The sequence below is a fragment of the Lissotriton vulgaris genome, chromosome 5, assembly GCF_964263255.1.
Source record: "Lissotriton vulgaris chromosome 5, aLisVul1.2, whole genome shotgun sequence".
In the NCBI taxonomy this organism is placed as follows: domain Eukaryota; kingdom Metazoa; phylum Chordata; class Amphibia; order Caudata; family Salamandridae; genus Lissotriton; species Lissotriton vulgaris.
Genome location: NC_141693.1, coordinates 1,252,387,806 through 1,252,405,380, shown reverse-complemented (window position 1 = coordinate 1,252,405,380; position 17,575 = coordinate 1,252,387,806). Strand labels below are relative to the sequence as shown.

Below are 17,575 nucleotides of genomic sequence, written 5' to 3'. Positions count from 1 at the left end.
GGCTGCCCAAAGCAATTTGTCAGCTCCTTACTGGAAACAGTGACTGTATCCGCCTCCACTGCTTCCAACTTTATGGTCCTGGGGGATTTGAACTTACACTTTAATGATCCTCAGGACAAAATAGAGATGGATCTGTTACTTGACCTTAAATCCTATCATTTGAAACTGACTAACACGGAGGCTACACATTACAAGGGTTTCCTTCTGGATCCCATCTTTGCCAACATTCTAATGCTTAAATCCAACTCTCCAGTTCCCCTCCCATGGACCAACCATTTACTGGTCCCCTTTTCTTGGCAGGCCGGGAATGATTTTCCCCGAACACCGGCTTTGTATACTTATGATAGAGCCTGGTCCAAGCTACCCCTTGATAATTGGACGTATAAGCTTGAACAGACTGCCCCCCTTCATGACCTTGACCCTGTGAGGGCGGACGAAAACTTCAGGAGCTGGCTTGATAGCTCACTGGATGTAGTTCTGCCGAAGAAAAGAATTGAGAAAAAGGGTAGAGTGTCCAAATCCTCTTGGTATACCCCGGAACTTAGAGCGCAAAGGAAGGAGTGTAAGAAACTCGAACATATTTGGAGGAAAGACTGGGCGGACTACAGTAAGGTAGCATATCGTGGAGCGATCAAAGAATACAAAGTCTCCCTCAAGAATGCCAAGAGCGCATTTTTTGAAGAGAGAATCAGGATCTCCTCCAATTCATCGAGAGAAACATTCCAGATTATTAAGGAACTATTAAAGATCCGTGACCCCCCGTTGGCCCCGGACATCTCGGGAGCAAAATGTAACCAGCTTGCAGTCTTCTTCGATTCAAAAATTCAAAATATTTTAAAACCTCTGCCCCAATCTGAGGAAACCCTAGATCTTGGTGACAAGTGTCAGGGGCTTGGTCTACAGATGAACATCTTTGTCCCAATTGCAGTAGAAGAGGTGCAAAAAAGCTTAGAAGCTATGAAAAGCGGGTCCCCTAGTGATCCTGCACCTATGTATATTCTTAAACAGGTTTCTGCTACCATTTCACCTCTTGCTACTGACTTTATTAATGCCTCTCTTTGTCAAGGTATTGTTCGCCCTAGCTGGAAGGGTGTGATTGTAAAAGCCCTTTTAAAAAAGCCCCAGATGGATCCTACAGAACTGTCCAACTTCAGGCCAATTTCACTGTTACCAGGACTCAGTAAAATTGCAGAGAAAATGGTGAACCAGCAATTAACCTCTTTTCTGGAATCCAATGAGTTACTCCGGAGATCGCAGACAGGCTTTCGACCTAGACAGGGAACGGAAACTGCACATATAGCAGTTATGGAAGAAGCGAGATGCATCTTGGATTCAGGAGGATCAGTGGCAGTGATCCTCCTGGATCTAAGTGCAGCCTTCGACCACCGTATACTAAATCAGCGCCTATCCAACATCGGAGTCTCAGGCACGGCATTGGCATGGTTAACTTCCTACCTTGACAAACGGACTTATCAAGTTTGGGAAGGAAATGCACGTTCCAGTCTGATCCCCCTCCAGTGTGATGTGCCGCAGGGCTCTTCATTGAGCCCTACTCTATTCAACGTGTACATGTCCCCACTGGAGGAGGTGGTTGCTGCATTTGGGATAAAAATAGTGAGTTATGCTGACGACACACAACTTGTCGTCTCACTTGCCCAATCGGGCCAACATTCTGGAAATCTTTATTCATGCCTTGCTGAAATACATATGTGGGTGAGTAAGTCCGCACTTAAATTAAATGGCTCAAAAACCGAGCTAATGCTTCTGGGGCATAAGATGACATCATTGCCTGATGCCATCTGGCTGTCCTGTATGGGAGACCCCCCCCGCTTCCAAAAAATGAAATCAAAGTTTAGGAGTCTGGATTGATCAGGACCTTTCATTTATTATTCAAGCCAAGAAAACTGCTGGCATCTGCTTTGGCTTGCTTCGTTCAGCTCGTAAGGTCCTTCCCCTTCTTCCCTCTCCCTCAAAGAAACTTCTGATTCAGGGGCTGATCCTGTCAAGGCTGGATTTCAGCATTGAGGTAATGCACCAAACTCTGAGAGGATGTGATCTACAGGCTAAGAGAAAAGTGAGGGAACAATTTTTTATGTCCCTTTTCAATACGTTCAGAACAGGATTAAATAACAGAGAGGAATGGGAGAGACTTGTCATATAGACGCCCTGAGGTCATAAGAGAATCATTCATCTGTAATCATACATAGAAATTGTCCAACTAGGATATATTTTGCAGAACACTTGAAGTGATAAGAGAACCATTCATCTGTAATTGAACCTAGAAAATGTCCAACTAGGATATAGTTTGCAGAACACTCGATAGGTAAGTCCTATAAAACCTTAAGAAATGGGGTTCTATATGCGTTGATAACCACAATGAATAAACACTGTGTCCTGCATTGCCTCTTAGTGAATAGGACTAAAATAAGAAAGGGTAATTAGAAATATTGTCTATATGAACTTCATTTTAGGCAAACTAGAACCAACCATGTACAATGTAGACACAGAAAATGTAATTTTATCCATTTGTAATTTCTCCTACTACTTGACTATGTTTGTGATGTTAACTATTCACTAATACAAATGTGATTTGGTAACTAATTGAAAATGTTTTTTATACATAGAACAAGCAAGAAATAGATTGATGGTCTGAGTAAATAAGTATATACTGTTTTTGCCCAATGCAAGATGGCCGCCATGGTTATTCATGTCTAGTGGTACTATATCAACAGTGTCCTTAACAGGTCTGTATTAATTATGAACAGGGAGAACACTCCAGGCACGACATGTATGCAATTCATCTAGATCTAAATCCTTAATTAATAATGCTACTGAAACTATTCACCGAAAATCAGAGGAAATGTAAAACTCGGCAATCGGTCCCCAATCTAAAATGGCCGCGGTTGTTCTGATAACGCAAATAAAAGGATATTTCGAATAAATACACAGTTGGGAGAGAATACTACTGAAATAAATCAATGCGGGTAGAATACTCCACATCTAAAATACGGGCATAAAGTAAAATAAGAACTGTAGAAATTCCGATCTCCGGAAGTTACATCTCGGCATTAGGAATCCGTCGATATAAAGCCCTTTTATTCAGAATTATAAGGCTATCATCTGCTTAAAACATATAAACCATGATAAAACAAATAAATTACTTTATTTGTACATAATACATTACAGAAAGGTAAAGTTTGGATAAACTCCGTTTTTCGCCGGAAGTACTTCCGGGTCAAATCAGGAAGTGACAGTACTTAAGCAGCCCCCGCGTCCATGCCATTATTTCTATGGAAGACGCAGAACACGGAGGAGCAGGGAGGCCGACCCGAAACTTTCAGGTAAGGGAACCAGGGTGGGTTATAATCTCTAGTAAACTGATAGGAAGCCCCCCTAGTCCCTTTAAAAAACGATATGTAAGTAAACTGCATATGGAGCTTAACGCTGCAGTTTTAAGTATATAAAGTGAGGAATACTAGTACCAGTGAAATAGAAAAAAAACCCTATCCTACTTTAATAAAAATAAATAAAGAGAGAATCAATGTCATCTTGCCACGTAGTGCAGAAGGTAGCTGCAGTGGCTAGTATACCATGCGTGGAATATTGGCATGAGTGGAAAATAAACCACCCCCGCTTGTGACTTAAAAGAATCATTGCTATCTCACCACATTATGTATAAGATAGAGGAATATATTCCTCCAGCCTTAATTAAACGGCCTTAACAAAGTCCATGTAGACAATAGACTTTTCTGCACCACGCTCAATATACACGCATAATATGTAATATAATCCTAGAATGCCCAATTTATTTAAATAGAAAGTCCCTCAAACATATTCGCTTTTTCCAAACAGGTGATGAACCTTTGCCTTCGAATATTTACACATCGTTTGGAATAAAAGACCAAACTAGTGTGGTAAGTAAACAAGATCCTCTTTGTTTAGAGAAACCTAGTAAGAAACTTTAAGGTTTCTAAATATCGATATGACATAGAATATGTCCCCCTATATATAGGTTTCCCAAAATCAGAAAGGGACCCAAGCCCGTACCACACAGACTACAATTGAAATACCAGTCCGGTGGCTCCTCTGTGGTTCCTTTACTGTACACCTGGAACTGAAAAACAGGTACCTATCATAGAATATCTAATGAACAAATTTACTAATAACAGACTGATCCCCACGGTTGATCTAATAATTTGTTAATTTCCCTCACTTAAGGTCGCAGTACAAATTTGAAGATTTTAACAATGTATGACAACCTGATGATATATATATATCCGGTAAACTAAGAGGCCTTCTCTATGAGCAAAAGAGATACGTCCATTACGATCAGGTACTCGTTCTCAATATTATTGATACTAACTTTCCGTTTAAAAGACTTATATCACATTATCAAGTGACATTAAGTACTAGAACTCGCTAGAATAGATCCAGTAGGAAAGCAATAACAGGCTCCTACATAAGCACGTTTCCCCCCTTTTTCCATTAGATAACAGGTAAAATGCGAGACAATGTTTGTCAATTTATTGTAGCTAGAAAGGTAAACACTGTATAACTATGAATGATTATGTGATGAAGAAGTACATTCCTAAAAAAATGTTTTTTTAAAATTTTTAGATAAATTACGAATCGTCAAAGTGTCCTGAAGAAGGTGTAAAAAGTTTAGATGAACACCGAAACGCAGCGTCGACCTTTGTTACTTTGACCCCTTGTACTTTGACCCCCTTTTGGCTTTTTTAATAACTCAACTGATTTTGTTGTATGTTTTATTGTATTTTATTTAGACTGTAACCCATATAGGGAGGCTTTTTAATAAATTGTGTTTATACCTTTCACATTTTTATCCTGTGTGTTTACCTGTTACACTATGTTTCATTAATTCTCAGATTGTGTGAGTTATACTGTTGGAAGGTGCTGGATTTCCTAGTCACGACTATAGAATATTGTGAACATTTACCGTTAGAAACTGGTTTCCTCTAGCATAGTCTAGCTCAGTCAGTATAACTGACTTTATTTTTAACTTACTACAAAGCACAGGTCTTTTCTTTTTTATGGATTTCAGCAATGCCCTGTACCTGGGCACTCCAGAAGCGACTATCAACAAGTTACAATACATTCAGAACTCAGCAGCTAGGCTGCTGACAGGCCCCCGAACAAGGTCATCAGCGAAACCAGCGCTCAGAATGCTGCACTGGCTGCCTATTCGCGAAAGGATAAAGTTTAAATCCCTTTGCATTGCCCATAAATCGTTACAAGGCAAGGAGCCCCCTATTTTGAAGAACCTCGTGCTCCCGTACAAAGCTAACAGGCCCCTTCGCTCAGATCACAACTGCTTAGCTAAAATTCATAGAGCAAAAAGGGCGCGTTCAGGTGGACGACGGTTCTCCATCAATGCAGCAACCCTGTGGAATTCTCTACTGCTGAAGCTTAGAGCTGAACCAAGCCTTCTTCGATTTCGGAAGCTTCTAAAAACCTTTCTGTTTCCTCAGGGCCCCTAATCTCACTCTCTGTTCTCAGTAGTCTGGGTTCTATAGCGCGGGGACGCTCCAGGGTAACCATGCGCTCTATAAATCCGAATCCAATCCAATCCAAATAACAATTAAAAACATTAATTACCAATTAAAAAAATAAATTAACAATTTAAATAATTAATTGCCAATTAATAATTAATTATAAATAAAATATTTATCCATCACAAAAAAATTTATAAATCATTAATTAATTACAATTTAATTACTTCCCACCCAATTCCCCTATAAACCCACAACCCGCTACAGAAATAAAAACAAAAATTAATTAAAATTAATTTATAATTCCTAAAAATTAATAATTAATTTAGTATATTTAAATTACTTCCCATCCTATTCCCCTATAAACCCGCAACCCGCTCCAGTACTAAAACATAAAATTTACTTGAAAATAACATTATTAATATATAAAAATAGTACACATATAATTTTAAAAAATTTAAATACTTAACAAAAACATATTACACATACATAATTAAATACATAAAAATAATACAAATGTCAATATTAGTAACATCGAAATTAGTTACATAGATATATATGCTATCGATATTACTAACTTCGATATTACTTACATTGATATAAATAAATTCGATATTACTTACCTAATGGTCGATATTTTGTCCAACGATATTCTTGACATCGAAATTCTGTACCGTCGATATTTCCAACTCGATATTTGTGTAGGTCGACAATTAGGAATCGATATTTAGACTCTGTACCGCTAGGAGGATAGAGCTTCACAGAGGCACTTATACTAACATAAGGAGCAGCTGCTGCGGCCTCCTCAGCACTCGTGCCCAAACAGGCTTGCATAACGGTGCAGAGGTGTGTGTGATGTCTAGCACGCATTTTGTTATTGGAAGGCAAACAGTAATCACATAGCTTGGCGGCTCCTCTATACCCCTTATTTGCAGGGGTGTACAATTTGTAAAAGCAAATTTGAAAGTAATGAAACAACCGGCATAAGGCACTCGCACATTTAGGAAGAAGTAACATTGGGATACGATAACGATAAAAATCTCAGGTTTGAACTTTTGTGATTCTAATCCAGCTGCTCTATGATGAGTTAACCATGACCATAATATTCCTCGCATGATTAAATGGCTAATGTTTGTCAGGGTACTTGTGGACTTGTGCGTGCTTTTCTTGAAAACATCTAAATGGGCCACCTAGAACCACAAAGTCATTCTCCGGATACGCCTGATAATAAGCTACTAGATATGCAATGGTTAAAGTAGCCTTAAAACTTTTGACCCGTTGGATTTTTACTGCACAGTGCAGCTCATCTGCAATGTTAGAAAAGACAGCAGTAATGAAATCATTTACAAATGAAAACATTTCTCCTTGTGAACGCTTGCCTCAAGTAGGCATTACTTTTTGGCACGAAGTCCTGTCTACCAATTATAGTAGATACGGTTTTGAATCAAAAACCATGGGTTGTAGTGTTGGAACACACATGTACCACCCATGAGAAGCTCCCTTGATGCAAAGCAGTGAAAAGTGCTATTTGTGTTGCTTTTAGTGGTACTTTTCAGTGCAAAAAAAGCTTTGCGCTGTAAAGCAAATACTTCATGAATACTTTGCGCTGGTTTCTGTCACTTTGCTTGACTTTGTAATTCTTGACAAATGTGCCTTCAAGTCTGTTGCCAAGATCAAGAACGCATCATTGAAAACAGTGAGCTGTGCCCTCATTTACTGGCCCAATTATCCTCAGTACTGACAACTCCTCTCCTTCAGAATCCATGATCAACAATGTGCATACCAAAACGTAAGGTTTCTCATAGCCTGTTCTTTCAGCAGCCGCAGGGTTCATAAGCTTGCCTGTGGATATACCAAATGTTCTGGGTCACACCTTGCAGGATCCCATATCTGTTTCTTCCTTTACATCCCTGATGCTTTAGCACCAAAAACTTCATACACATAATTGCAACTTAGCATGCAGGCCCTAAACAATTACATGAATAAAAGAGGTTTTGAAAAGATTATACTGGAATTGGGTTGCGGATCAGTTAGTTATAAATTCTGGACATTGTAAATCTACAGCTGCCTTTTTAACAATAAAAGATGTAGTAGTTGACGAGCCTTACCTGGACCTAATCACCCTTCCAGCTGATCGAGCTATGTATTTTAAATTCAGAGTGGGCTCCCTTCCAGTTGGGGCCCTGGTGTCAAAGTGGAAATCAGGTGCCCACATGTCCCCTTCTTGTGCCCGTTGTTCCACTAGGATAGAGTCTATTCCGCATATCCTGTTCGAATGCCCGGACTATGCTAAACCCAGGAGCTTTTGGCTCAAACCCCTTCGTCGCAATATGGGTACGCGTAGTTATCTGGTGGCCCTTCGCATCCTAATGACGGACACTTCCCCCCCCCATTGTTTGTGGTGTAGCCAAATTTTTAAAGCATTTTTGGTTGATCCGATGCAAGAGACTGTCAATAGCGGTTTAATTCGTTTTTAGCTAATTTATTCTGGCATTACATGTCCTTTTATCCTTCTTAAATGTACATCCAATATTGCTTTAAAAAAAATGTTTTTTCTAGTTTTGTAATTGCTGTATTTTGTGTACGCTTACAAGATATCTTGCATATCGAATAAAAGCTTCAACCAACCAACATGAATAAACAAGGGCTAGCGCTAAACCTGAAAAAAACTAAAGTTGTACGGCTGGTAGACTCAACTAACAAGAAGCACTCATGGTTCCTAGAAGGGAAAAAAGTCAAAGTAGTCAATACATACAAATACCTGGGATTTAACGTGGAGCACCAAATGAAAGGTAAACAGCATTCAGAAGCAATGTAAGCAAAAGCTCAATCACTAACCTACGGCTTTAAATTATTAAAAAAGAAACTGAGCTGTCCTTCATTAGACCATCTGCTAACAGTATGGTGTGCACAGTTAATGCCAACAGTGACATATGGCATGGAAACATGGAAAGGTCGAGAAGTAGACATCTTAAATAAAATACAAACGAGAGTAGATAAATCTGTGTTAATATCCCTAAATCAGCTTCCCCAGGCCAAGTGCACTTAGAGTTTGGATTGTTGAATCAAATGTATCAATGTAAAGGCGCTTTCATAAAACTATGCTGGAGACTCTGCACATCTGAAAGTGGACCAATCAACAATTTGTGTTGGCAGGAAATTGAGAAGCAAAAACAGAAAATAAAAAAGGGATCCTGGGGACAACACCTAAACTAGGCTATCGAGGAACTGGAAGTACAAGAAGCCTTGAGTGCGAGTATTGTGAAACAGTCCTTTTATCAAGTAATACAGGCTAAAAACAAAGCAACTGTCACACCTAACAGACAAGAACACCCTCACACAAAGACGACATGATTGGAGATTGATGAATTCATACAAAAAAAAGCTGCCCCAGGAGTATCTCACAGCACACTTCTCTGCCTATAAAACACAATTTTCTTCAATATCTATTTGGAATGTGGGAAACAACAGATGTAATGCCATCTTGAAAGGGCCAGTCGCAAAATAAAGAATGCCAAATGTGTAAATACAAGCAATAAAACTTGATCCACATCTTCTGCGTATACCCGAAGTTCCTGATAGAAAGGAAAAAAATGCTGAAAGGAATTTTTAGAAAGTTGAAAATTTGATCCTGTAGGCAAACGGTAATCACTTGGCTTGGCGGCTCCTCTATACCCCTTATTTGCCGGGGTGTACAATTTGTAAAAGCAAATTTGAAAGTAATGAAACAACCGACATAAGGCACTCGCACATTAGGAAGAAGTAACAAAGTAACATTAGCTCATTTTCACATGGCACTTTGGCTTTAAATCCTAGGATTATATTAGTTACAAAGGAAAAAAAGGTTCAATTGCATTTAAGAAATTCAAAGAACAATGAAATCAAACAACATTCATTGAAGGATGATCTATGTGGGAGATAACTATCATTCAGAAGCAAAATGGCAGTTTAATAGAAAACCGCTGCAAGAAAAGAAACGTTTTTTATAGGAATTAATGGTTTTAACATGGGTTTTTAAATGATTATGAAAGATTTTATTAGTATGTCCCATTATAGGAAAACAATTTGACAAAACATGCTAGTGACAATGTGTTAGATAGAAAGTAAAGTACTTTTTCATGTTCATGATACCTAATGAATTACAGTGTAATGGTTTTAATTGACTAAATACATAAATAAATACATATTACTATCATACACAAAGCTGATGTTCCACAAAAATAAACTTTTATTCTGAAATCTCAGGTTTGAGCTTTTGTGATTCTAATCCAGCTGCCCTATGATGAGTTAACCATGACCATAATATTCCTCGCATGGTTAAATGGCTAATGTTTGTCAGGGTACTTGAGGACTTGTGCGTGCTTTTCTTGAAAACATCTAAATGGGCCACCTAGAACCACAAAGTCATTCTCTGGACACGCCTGATAATAAACTACTAGACAACTTTCCACTCCTGTGCATAATTTAAGTACATTTCTGAAAATTACTGATAAGCGTGAAGCTAATAACCTTCACCTCCTGTTAGCATCTTCAGCTTGATGTTGCCTCAATAGAAGACATTTAGAAAGGACAAAAATTAACAATGCTTCCGCCTGTGCTTTCTCAGTTTCTCTGGCTGTCTTCTGAGTGTGGTGCAAATGACTACAGTAATAACCAAGATTCACTCCGTAGGGTGGGGCATGGTCCATCTCCTGGTTTGGCCAGAGTTGTGATAGCGCAGCTGGCAAATAGACTTATTCCTAACAATTAACATAGAGCGGCCTTCGAATATGCTTCTTTCAACCATTGGCTTTCTCTCACTCACCTCTTTCAACCTTGTCAATCGCGTCTTTACTCTGTCCAGTGGAGTAAAAATCTCTCATCTAATGCTATTGGCTATTTAGGCGAGGCTTTCTACCTCCACGCAGTGCTTGAATTTTTACTGCAGCAGGAACTACTTGACAGCTATAGCCCTCCCTGTCTGGTTCTGCTGACTCCCACGTGTCTTCATCTGATGTGATAACGCTGCATGCCTTAGGACATTAAACCTCAACCTGTTGGCTTTTCCAATTCTTTTTTTTATCAGCTTTTCACCAGTATTTATCAATCATATTGTACAGATGCAACGGAAAGCGCACATCTTTGGTTTTACAAGTCACAAAATTGCTTTTATTTTGAACTCTTCTCTGCCAGGCCCCCTACAATATAAGTTGATGATAATGTTTTCTTCTGCCATTCCTCCATCAGGAGATGAAGGTAGACGAATTGGGGAACAGGAGTGAGAGCTGGAGAGACACCTATTCATGAGGGCCTTTTGCAAAAGCAAAGCTTGGGTCAAGGGTTTGTAAGAAAGAGGAGTGTAACACAAGGGCAAGGACTGTGAAGCAGATGTAGTAGAGAAAAGGGGAGGGTCAGAGATTATGCAGCCATGTCTGGGAATAGGAACAGACATTCAATCAATCAATCAAATAGGATTTGGAAAGCTCTTCTTATCACTCCTGAGGGTATCCAGGGGCTGGGGACCGTGGGTGCTGCTGCTGAATTTGTCAAAGAGCCAGATCTTCAAGTCGTTCATGAACTCTTTCAGGGTGGGTGATGTGCGGAGGTGGAGGTCCTTTTAGGACTTACCTGCCAGGTGTGAGATGGGCCGGCCATTGCTCTTGCTTCGGTGGAAGCGGCGGGTGTGTGACAGGAGATGAGGAGCACAGTCTCTGGGTGGGTTGGTGGAAGTTCACCCTGTGGTTGAGGAAGGCTGGACCCTTGTTATGAGCAGCTTTGTAGGCGTGAGGGAGTAGTTTGGGCTGGCAATGTTTGCTGACGGGGAGCTATGTAGGGCTTTGAGGTATGGGGAGATGTGCGTCCTCCTTAGGAGGTTGAGGATGAGCCTGGCTCCTATGTTCTGGATGGTTTAGAGTCTGTTAAGAAGTTGAGTGGGGATTCTCTCATAGAGGGAGTTGGCGAAGTCCAGGCGGCTGGTGATGAGGACCAGGATTTCTGTGAGTCTGATGTCGAAAAAGAGTCATTTGAAGAATTTTCTGAGCAGGCACAGGGTGAGAAAGCAGGAGGATGAGACAGCATTTATCTGCTTCTTTATTGAGAGCCTGCTGTTGAGTATTATTCCGAGGTTTCTTGCAGGCTCTGTGGCTGTGGGTACTGGGTACTGGGTCGAACTCTGTGGGCCACTAGGAGTTGTCCCACAGTGATTTATTGTTTACAAAGATGTGTATTTATGTTTTTGTCTGAGTTGAGTTTGAGGCATCTATTGTACATCCAGCTTGCAATGCTGGTCATGAACCTGTGGAATTTGGATTTGGTGTTACTCTAGTCTGTGGAGAGTGAGAGGATGAGCTGAGTGTCATCTGTAAAGGAGAATATGTTCATGCGGTGGGATCTGACCAAGGTAGCCAGAAGTGCCATGTAAGTGTTGGAACTGTGATGGAGGTTGGTGGCCAGTGAAAGGTAAGGATAGTGTGATGGAGCGCAAGGGGAAGGTGGAGATATGTGAGACAGAGATGCATGGATCTCCCCAATGCTTGTCTTTCAAACATAGAATTGTGCTGGGTTGTCAACGCGGACCATTCAGTTGGTCCCTTTAGACTGCTGTAAGTCTGCTGCATGAAATACACACCAAACCATACATGGCTACCCGACATGTATCCTTTGTATGCCTATTTATTTTTATAAATGTTTTATGTTACAATCTGCAATAACTTTTCTGTCCACAGGCCCTGATTTGTAGTTGCTTTGTTCCTGTCTATTGTGGATTCGTTCCTCCATCATATCGAGGCGTGGTAAGTGTCTTTTTTAATGTATTTTCAGTCAAAGCTACTATTAACATTCTTGGTTAATGTCAATGTATGCATGTTTGGCCTTGGAAGTCACAAATTATCGGATCCTAAAGGCACTATAATTAGACGTTGTTTGGACTTTGCACTGACACCAAATTATCTGCTGTTAGAGGTGCTCTAATCAGATGCGATTTCTTGTCATTTGAGAACGCCCCTAATTGTTTTCCATGGAAAATATTGAGCAATGTTAAAAGGAATTCGGTAACTTCATTAGTCCGAATGCATCCTGCTTTCTTGGGATCTTTACATATGAGAGATGTATCTCTCCCAGACACGTCTCCAAGCTGAAATTCATAAAGAATAAGTAAAAACAAACCAGATCCACCGTTAGTCAGGTTTATATACTCCCTCACTACACCTTGCTTCTTCCTGTTAATGCCAAGTTCTTATACCCTCTGCGCCTGCCTTCCACTAAAATCACGTCTGAATACCCTAAGGGTAGACGGGCAAGATGCAATGATCAGGACAAGAAGTGTCGACTCAGGGTAATGGAACTACCAGAAAAGAATGTTGACATTATCTCTCGTCCCTTTTCTTGTTCTTTTTATATCACGAATACCAAATGTATTAAATTAATGATTTTTAGTGGAATGTAAAGAGGTTCACTAGAGTATATAGCCAAAGAGCTTGAAGCCACCTTGACAGCAGGCACCTAGAAGAAAGGCGGAGGTGTTCACAAATGAGTGGAAAGGGTGTTCCCACCACCTAGAGGAATTTTGGTGGAGCTAAGAGGAGGAAGAAGCCTGTAGCACAATCCTTGAACAGTATGCAGGACAGAGAAACGGAAGGGCTGCAACCAGCAGTATTTCTTAACAAGGAAGGCAGGTATGTGACCAGGAAGGCAGAATAATTGGCACACCACATAGAAAATGATGGAAACTTCATTGTGAAAGGACGGGAGCAGGTTCATGGGTCTTCTAAGGCCTGAACCCTATGGGTGCAGGAACCAATAGGTACAAGACGCAGGAGACAGCAGAGCATGTAGTGATGGATGGATCTGTAGAAAGTGGAGGAGGGAAAAGAAGGAAAGAGGAGTCAATTTCTATAAAATCTTCAAAGAGATATGACAGGCGAGGATTCTGCATGAAAACAGTAATTATCTTTGCCTGGGAAATCTCTATGTTTCGAGCAAGTGTGGGCAGTGGAGAGGGAGATTGCCCAATATGAACATCACCAATCCTTACCTGGGAAATGTCTATATTTCAGGTGAAAAGAAGTCCTGCGCAGTTTTAGAAAGAGAGAGAGAGAGAGAGAGAGAGAGAGAGAGAGAGAGAGAGAGAGAGAGAGAGACCTGGGTCTAATAGAACTCCAGGGACTGAGATGGAGAATATGATCTCTTATAGAATGGCGATATAACCCTTAAGGACTAGAGTAACCTTTGAGAGAGGATTATAATAGTGACTTAAAATAGCCTTAGAGCCTGGCTTAGTGGGCTCTACCAGCCGTTAAAGGCCAGCTCCAACGTTAAAAGCCCTATGCGAAGGTGAGTGCCTTTAACAAGGGAGTGGGCCTTTTATGTCAGGTAGAGCCCGCTATGGAGGGCTCTAAGGCTATAGGAACATTCCACAGAATATTCTAATTTCTAAAGCAAAGGCCTCATGGAGCCCGAGGGTAGTTGAAATCCTCCTCAGACTCCGTCAGGCCTTTGTTCATGTCATGTACATGTCATGGTACTTATAGAGCGCACTGTCACCAGACAGTCACCTTGCGGTGTCGCCTATTTGGTTTCCTGGCACTGAAACTCATACTGCTGTGGAACCCCTCCTGGCTTTCGCTTTGAGGTGTTCACTACTGGGCACCCCCAGGGTGAAGCCAGGCATCCTTAGCTCTGTTGGGGCCGGTGTGGAGGCTAAGCAAGCTATTGCCCAGAGTTGCAGCGTGTGGCCCGTGATTAGAATAGGCACCGAGGCGAGAATTAACAGGTCAGAGGAAATTGAGCCCAAGACCCCGCCGAGGCGGGAATCGAACCCTGGTCCCTGGCCAGAACTCTGCATCAGGGTCTGCCGCTCTAACCATTGAGCTACACTCCTCCACTTGTTCACCGTTGTTGCTGTGACCCAAAATTGGAGTGTTGATGCTCCCGGCTTCTACCGGCCATTAGAAGCCCGGAGTACTCCATTGTCTTCAATGGACTGCTCAACATTCCAGTGTTCTAATAGTGAATACCTTTATGAGTGTTGGGTTACTTTGGGAAGTGATGTGCATAACTATTTACTTGGCATAATGAATAAAACCCTATTCAGTTGGAAAAGATCATTTGTGTACAGGCTGATTCGTTATTTGGAACAAATAAATACTTTAGTTTCAATAATGTTTATTGAATTTTTGTACCCACATTATTTAGGCAGGCATACCCACCCAGAATAAACCAGAAACAAAGACCTCCTCACCCTCCCATCTTGCTTCACTCGGTCAACTTCCATCCTGTAGTTGGCTCTGAAAAGGCACATGAGATCATCAGAAACATACAATGCTAAGTGGAGTTATATAAGTGTATGTCCTGATTTAGAAGCCTTAGAGCCCACAATCTAGAGGGCCACATTCGGCCCCTGTTGTCTATATTCAAGAATCTAAGGACCAGGCCCCATAATTTCACACTTTTGTTTGATTTGTCCTTCAAAATATATGCGTCTTCTCAATGGCTATCAGCTGCCACAAACTCTATAACCAAAGTTCTATTGTGGGGATAACAGTCTTGCCTCATGATCCCAGAAAGGTGGGAAATTGTATAACTGGGGCAGAATGTAGTGGATCAATGCTTTCTATCAGGGTTCCTGAGAGAATAAAGGCAGCACTGTCACTCAGATCTATGTCTTGAACTTCCCTTATAACTGAAAATGACCAAAAACGTGTGATCTTTAGGCTCGACCATAGTAGGTGTATAATGTTGCCTCTGCCCTCACATTGCCTTAAACATAGTTCAGAGCAAGTTTTATTAATGGCGGGCAGTCATGTGGAAGTGCAATGTCATGTATGCACTATTTTATATGATGTTTTCTGAAATTGCGTGTGGTGTGTAAAATTTGTGGTGCAAGTGCAAATTGCTTCCCTAACTTCTAGTCTAAATGGATCTTTAAATCTTTTCCCCAACTAGTTTGGTATGGGAATATGTGGTCAGTGGGTTTCCTAGTGTTACAATGCATAAAGTGTTTGGAGGAACTTTTCAAAGGGAGTTAGCACGTGAGTACCTGCTTCTCTCAAGTAGAGATCTGAGACACAATGTTAAAACTTTAGGTATCAATATCTTTTCCTTCTGGGACCCAGAAGATAGCTTTGATATCCTCAAACGGTCTGATTATGCTGTTGTGGTAGAAGTCTCAAAGCCAATAGCATTCCCCAATTATCCAGTCCTGGAGGTGTGGCCTATTCAATCAGGAGGAAAATCAGTTTTGCCCACTACTGGGGTCATGGGTGAGGCACGAGTATGGAAGTCCCTATGCATAGTCGAGTAGTCCCGGATATTTAGATTGACCCTACGTTTTGGCGCACATTTAATTATGGCAGCACTGTTATTTGGGTATCCACAGTACTTCCGCCAGGGAGCCAGGAGGTTTGACATAAAGCGTTGGTCGTATTTGCATCACATTTTTCAGTCTCCTCTATGAGCCCCTCTGTAACATATCTTAAGTATGCTGCTTGTTAGTAGCTATGTATATTTGGTAACCCTAGGCCTTCCTTTTGTGGAAGCACCCTCTTATGTGTTTAAGCCGTGTTTTTTTCCACGCCAGATGAAGCTGGTGCTGATGTCTTGTAATTAGGACAGTTCATGTTTTGTAAGCAAGAGTAAGGGGCTTTGAATCAGATGGAGGTTGTTGGGAAGGATGATCACTTTAAGGGATGCTATCCTGCTGAGCCATAAAAGTGCATGTGAGCCCCACAGTTTGTGAGCGTTTCTAACCATCTTGGAGAGAAGCGTAACATTGCTCCTGGTATACTCATGCAGGTCAGGGGAGAGAAAGTTCCCTAGATAGGTAAGTCTAGTCAAGGTCCACTGGAAAGATGTTTAATTCTTTAAAGAGCTGACTAATGATTGTCCCCCTGCAAAGATGAGTCCCTGGGATTTGCTTAGATTAATTTTGAGATCCGCTATGGTGATATCCCTCTAGTAGAAAGGTTAGTTCTTCAAGGGATTGTCTGAGGGCTGTGAGCGACAACAAAATGTTGTGAGCAAAGGCAGATACCTTGTATGTGACTCTGCTAAATGGAATGCTTTGAGTCACCCCATTCTCCTGAATCTTTTGCAGTAAGGTTCTATGTAGAGGCAAAAAGCGTTGGTGATAATGGCCAGCCTTGTCTTGTGCCCCATTGAATCTCTATTCTATGAGTGGCTATGCCATTCACCTGAACCCACCTAGCCTTTGGTGTTGTGCACAGCGTGTCCAGCCATCATTGAAACCTGGGTTCCAATCCTGCTCTATGGAAGGTCATTGTGAAACAAAAGGGGATGATGGACGGAGCGTTTGAGCAAATAAAACACTCTCCCCCAGTCAACTGATCTGGGTTTAATCCATCACCATTCTTTAGCTCACTCAGCCACCCCAGTTCAGACATGGCCATATGCAAATCAGTCCGACCCTGTGCCTCATGGGAACAGTCCAGCCTGAACTGCCAAGCCATGTCTTCCCTGGACCGGAAACAAGCATCCTGGGACCGGTTTCGGATTCATAATTCTCATCAGCCAGGCTATCTTGAATCCAGTGGCCAAGTTAGCAAGGGGCTCACGTCTGAGCATACCCTGCCAACTTAGGGCGAACAAAGTGAAATAAAAGGGGATGATGGATGGAGCGTTTGAGCAAATCAAACACTCATCCCAAGTCAACTGATCTGGGTTTAATCCATCACCATTCTTTAGCTCACTCAGCCACCCCAGTTCAGACATGCCATATGCAAATCAGTCTGACCCTGTGCCTCATGGAAGGTCATTGTCATCATACCCCAGTCTACCCTGTCAAACGCTTTTTCAGCATTGAGGGAGAGGAGATTCAATACCTTGCTCCTTTTTCTTGTGATATTGATTAAGTGAAGTGCCTTTTAGTATTATCCAAAGTGGCTCGAGCTGGCATCAACCCCACCCGGTTCACAGGAATTAGGTGTGGTAGTATAGCTCCCATGCAGGTTGCCAAGACCTTAACAGAGATTATTACTTTGGTGTTCACCAAAGAGATCAGTGTGTATGACGAGCACATGAGAGGATCTTGACTGGTGTAGGAGTATAGCAATTAATGCCTCTTCCATTGA

The 17,575-nt window shown here is 41.3% G+C and overlaps 1 protein-coding gene across 2 annotated transcripts in view; it reads left to right on the top strand.

Moving 5' to 3' along the window:
• Nucleotides 1-17,575, top strand: part of LOC147712416 (omega-hydroxyceramide transacylase-like) — a 565,370-nt gene that overhangs the window by 294,206 nt on the left and 253,589 nt on the right. For both annotated transcript variants that reach the window (XM_086923103.1, XM_086923104.1), the window contains exon 3: nucleotides 12,215-12,280. In XM_086923103.1, the coding sequence (XP_086779229.1) occupies nucleotides 12,215-12,280 (66 nt within the window). The remainder of the gene's footprint in view (nucleotides 1-12,214; nucleotides 12,281-17,575) is intronic.